Source organism: Austrofundulus limnaeus, unplaced genomic scaffold (assembly GCF_001266775.1).
Source record: "Austrofundulus limnaeus strain Quisiro unplaced genomic scaffold, Austrofundulus_limnaeus-1.0 Scaffold487, whole genome shotgun sequence".
NCBI classification, from domain to species: Eukaryota; Metazoa; Chordata; class Actinopteri; order Cyprinodontiformes; family Rivulidae; genus Austrofundulus; species Austrofundulus limnaeus.
This window is the reverse complement of record NW_013952889.1, coordinates 357,908-363,479: the sequence shown is the minus strand read 5'-3', so window position 1 is coordinate 363,479 and position 5,572 is coordinate 357,908. Positions and strand designations below refer to the sequence as shown.

Below are 5,572 nucleotides of genomic sequence, written 5' to 3'. Positions count from 1 at the left end.
ACACACACACACACACACACACACACACACACACACACACACACACACACACACACACACACACACACACACTACTGTCTGGTGTTTGTCCATTACAAAGACACTTACAGGGGAGCCATTTTCTTTGAGGGCAACAGGAGCTTCCTGGGAGCTGACAGCTCTGGGGCTCTGAAGGAGAGAGAAATGGTTTAGTTAAAGCTCTTTCATGAGTGTCAGCTGAAAGGTAAACTAACAAACACAAAGGACAAAGAAATTATATTCAAACTTGTTTTCTAACAAAACCTGAGGAAAAAATGTTAAGGTGTCTGGATTATCAAATTCTAAACAGATTTTACCACTCATGTTTTTGAAACAATGATTCATTTAATATCCAATACAAACTGTTTTTATGGTAATGATTTTTCATTACAATGTGAAACCAAACATAAAAAGATTACCCTGAACTTTGACAGCTTGCAGATATATTGAATGTAATTCTGAAATGCAGGTTGATACTGAAGAAACTATGTATACTGACCTACATTATGCTTGCTGTTGTATTCACATCTATGTATAAATCTGATAAGAAGTTAAGTTGGAAATTGGAAATATAAAAGTGAATTTGCTACTAAATGTGAAAGAAAAGAGAACGAGTACAATAGTTACCAAAAATAAACAAAGATCTTAAACATACACACACATACACACAAAAATTCTTCTACACCAATAACTTCACTGTTTAGTCATTCTGGGGGCCTACTGCAGGAAAATAGGATAAGGGATTAAGCTGAGATTTCGGAGTAAACATGCATTAATGCTAAATTCAGTTGCACAAAAGAGGAGGCACACATGTTTCCATAGTAACACATCCTCTGAAACTAATCTGGTCCTGATCTGGTTTAAAGTGAATCTTATCAAATYTGTTATTGTTTCTGAGAAACTGGCACTTTGTTGCAAAACTTGTCCATCTCACCAAGTCTTACAATCTTTTATCAGACAAGACGTATTTTCACAGATATACTGAGCATGACCCGAATGTGTTGGATTATTAGCCTGGAAATTTTTACTCACATTTTAATTTTTTGAGAAGATTCAGACTCTAATGTCGTATTTTTCTACTTGTTTTTACAGTATATGGCAAATTGTTGCAGAGTTTGATCAGAAATCAGCGTGCTTCATACAGTTACTCAATGTTCTTCTTACTGCATCCATCTCATTCCTTTAACTTTGTATTAAAATACCACAGAATATTAATGTTAATTAATATTAATATTAATTAATTAATATTAATGTCAAATTAAACAGATTAAGTTAAAACTCAGCTTCAAATTTATTTCTCAGAGCTTGCACCACCACGTGTGTCCAAAGTAGGGCTGCACAATATATTGCAAATACACTGCCTGGCCAAAAATAAAAAAAATAAAATAAAAAAAAAGGTCACACTCTCAAATTTAGTTGGTCCACCTTTAGCGCTGATTACGACACATTTCACTGTGGCATTGTTTGGATAACTGACCAACTGCAGCAGCCCCACATCATAGCACTGCCTGATGGGAACATCCTTGAGGATGATGGGTCCTCACTATCCTCCCAGTTTTTAATAATGTGTTGGACAGTTCTCAACCCAATGTTAGGAGTTTCTGTAATATCCTTATATGTTTTCTCTGCTTGATGCCAATGATCTGACTCTTCTCAATCAGACTGACATCTTTTCCATAGGGGTGTCCCGATCCGATATTGATATCGGATATCGGTCCGATATCAGCCAAAAAACGAGTATCGGATTTTATCGGCCTGCATAAAAAATATCTGATATAAGTGCTCCGATATTAGCAGTCCGTTCCAGCAGTTCACTGACTCCACTCCAGCGTTTCTATCCAGCAGCGCTTGGATCCGGCATGCAGAGCTCATGTTATCGCAACAACATGCTGCGCTAACAAGTTAGCAAGAATGTTGGCAGTACTTTTTATTTTCATCTAAAACAGATTTGCAGCTAAGTGCAAAGTTGTCACGCACAAATTTTCTGAGGGGGAACAGAACCGTGAATGTTTTAATCCAGAGCGACAACTACTCTCCACCCTGGCAGCAGCTTTGCGGTTTGGCTCGGTTCGTTCAGCCTCGGTCCAATGACCGCACACAGCCGTGCTATTTCGGAACTTCCTCTTTGGTCCGGTCGGTGGTTCTAAGCTGGCAGAAGCGAGAACAGCACGCTTACAGTTTTGACATCCCATGGATTAGCTCTGGGATTGATAAACAGAAGAAAGGAGAGCGCAGCTTTTGTTTTGGAATATGAGCACAACATGACGAGAGCAGTGATAAAAAACTGCTCCCTGCAGGACCCAGAGGCTGATCTCCACACGATGCTCAGAAAATGCAGCAGTAAGAAAGGTAGCTATCAATTTACTGTAAATAACTGACAAATTCTTACTATTTATGTTTTTGATCTTGTTATTAGAGTGATGTTTAATCTGTTTACACACTTGTTTGAGTGAAAATTAAGTGCAATGATCAYGTTGTTTTRGTTACAGTCAGTAAAAYTGGAGCTGTGGACTCTTAACTTTGAACAGACAAYAATGTGGGBTTTTGTTTTGTCCCCACCTTCAGTTTTTTCCACCATAAAGCAGCACCAGGCTGACAGGTAGTAAAACAATAACCAAAGTGATTTTGAATTGTTATTTTATACTTTAAAATAACATTCTGTTTTGATTATGTTTTATTTTTCAGGGTATTATAATTTATTTTATTAAATTGTATAATGTTCTTCAGTTTAAAATGTATGTGATCCATTGGTTAAAAATAAATGGGTCAGTTTTTCTCATACCTACTCTTTTTCACTGTTTGACCTGATCAAGACTTTTCTAAGATTTTACACTACAAAATAGGTAAAAGTGTGACTTGTTATGGTAATGGGTCAATATCGTTATCAGTCAATATCGGTATCGGTCAGTATATCAGTATCGGACAATTCTCAAAGTTGTAATATCGGAAGTGAAAAAGTTGTATCGGGACATCCCTACTTTTCCACGACCACAGGATGCATCTTTCCACATGGTTGTTTAAGAAATGAGAGAGATCGACAGGCAGATTGATGCTGCATCTGCAGTGATGCGGGTGTTGTACCGGTCTGCCGTGGTGAAGCAGGAGCTGAGCCGAAGGAAAAGCTCTCGATTTACCAGTGGGTCTACGTTCCTACCCTCATCTATGGTCACGAGCTTTGGGTAGTGACTGAAAGAACGAGATCGTGGCTACAAGTGGCTGAAATGAGTTTCCTCCGCAGGGTGTCTGGGCTCTCCCTTAGAGATAGGGTGAGAAGCTCAGTCATCTGGGAGGGACTCAGAGTAGAGCCGCTGCTCCTCCACGTCGAGAGGAGCCAGTWGAGGTGGYTCATCTGGTTAGGATGCCTCCTGGACGCCTCCCTGGTGAGGTGTTCCGGGCATGTCCCACTGGGAGGAGAYCCAGGGGAAGACCCAGGACACATTGGAGGGACTATGTTTCTCGGCTGGCCTGGGAACGCCAGGAGAGGGAAGTCTGGGTCTCTCTGCTTAGGCTGCTGCCCCCGCGACCCGATCTCGGATAAGCAGAAGAAAATGGACGGACAGAAAATCAAGTGGATTATGATTTTTGAAGGAAAATAAGATGTTTAGAATGAAAAAAAATAATTAGTCAGTGAATTAATGCAATTAAAAATAATAGATAGAACATTTAACAAGTCTGCAACAGTTTTCATTTTGAATCTTCTTAAACACATCTAATGACTTCCCTAAAAATTAGCATTGTTTCAAGTAGATTTTTTTTGCCAAAATGTGTTTATGGAATTTTGCTGTTCATGGTTTCTAAAAGCAACAGAAACTCTTCAGCTCTCTGTCAGCAGCAGAATGATTTACATGTCAGTGAAATGAAATGTAAACAGTCAGGATCCTTATGTTTTTGTTGTTTTTATGATTATGGTTCGTTTTGCTAAGTTCCTATTTTAAGTTTTTGTTCTTGAGGATTCTTCTGTTTATTATTCATCATCTCTCCCTCAGTCAGCTTCTCTGTATTTTTCCAAGTCAATCACCACTCACACCTGTTGCTACTCTTAATTGATTCAGCAGCCTGATCTCATCCCTCATCAGTCTTTTAGTCTCCTTTCACCTAAATATCAGCAGATTCATTGTACTTCTTTTTCCTGGTTCCTTTGTGTATCGATGAAGATTTTACTGCCTGAGTGTTTTTTTCCTTCTTCAGTTTATCCACCTGTTATTTTATGTGTCTGCATTCTGGCTTCAATCCTGCACCAACCCTCACACATCAGAGCAGCAGACACACATGATTTGTCTCCATCTGCTGGTTGTTCAGTGCTTCTGCTGGAGAGCTTTACTTAAGGGATATTATCTTCAATTTAGTCACTGAGACTCCCTCTTTAAAAGTATGACTCAACAGTGATGTGACACTTCAAAGGACCCATCTATCATTTCCTGAGCACATCCACACCATTAGCAGAATAGCTAAAGAGCCAAGCCATGATTAAATTTTAATAAGGCACCTGCAGGACAGCTATCCTGTACTCCTTTCTTTACTCCTGGAGATGAATGGGAGTCCCATCTGCTTTCATCGTTCTCATTAATAACACAGTTAATACCTTAATTAACTCTTAACGATGCTATTATAGCATCCATTCCAGCAGAATATGGATGTCATATCGCCAGGACACACGGGGAAAAAAAGCTTTTTCCCCTGATCAAAAGCTTAGAGTTCCACAAAATGTTGAAACTCTTTAATATGAGTCTGCTTGGTGTGTGACTAATGGTGTGATGATGCATACTGACCTTATTTGTTTTACCTGTTATGCTTTTCAGCATCCGTGTATAAAACACATCATAGATCGTATCACAGAGTTGTAAAGTAACAAAGTACAAGTACTTCATTATCATACTTAAGTAAATAGATAAACTTGTTGCCACAGTTTTCAAACATTTTAGAGAAATTATTTGTAAGCAGGTAAGATATTTTATTGAAAAACAGAACACTTTAGGTAGTAGTCAGTGTGAGTTTAGAACAAATAATTCAACGTCAATGGCTCTCATGGAATTTATTGAAAGGATAACTGCTGCCAAATAAAACTGTTACTGTTAGTGTTTTTGTTGATTTAAAGAAGGCTTTTGAAACAACTGACCACAACATTCTTATTGAAAAGTTGAATATGGCGTTAGAGTATAACCACTACAGTGGGTGTCTAGTTATCTGAGTAATAGGAAACATTTTGTGCAGAAAAATAATGTAAGAAATGAATTAAGAAATATTAGCTTGGAGTAATCAAGGTTCTGTGCTTGGACCACAAAATGTTTATTTTGTGTGAGAATAATTTGGTCAATGTGTCAAAACCTTTAAAATTTATTTTTGTTTGCTAGTGACACCACACTTTTTGTTCTGGTGAAAAYATTGAACTTGTATTGAACTTGGAGGTGACATAAACAGAACTTATACAAACTTGCTTTCAACTTAAGTTATCATTGAATTTGGATAAAACAAACAAGCTGGGCATCCAAAAAACTCTTTAAGAAGTCTTCAGTTAATCCAAAATGCTGCTGCTAGAGTTTTAATGAGAGTTGGA

At 38.0% G+C, this 5,572-nt stretch overlaps 1 protein-coding gene across 1 annotated transcript in view; it reads right to left on the bottom strand.

Moving 5' to 3' along the window:
* Positions 1–104: 104 nt before the first annotated feature.
* Positions 105–5,572, bottom strand: part of LOC106530036 (band 4.1-like protein 1) — a gene marked incomplete at its 3' end in the record, with an annotated part of 169,718 nt that continues 164,250 nt past the window's right edge. Inside the window, 1 exon segment of the mRNA XM_014025593.1 lies at positions 105–168. Coding sequence (XP_013881047.1) covers positions 105–168 — 64 coding nt within the window.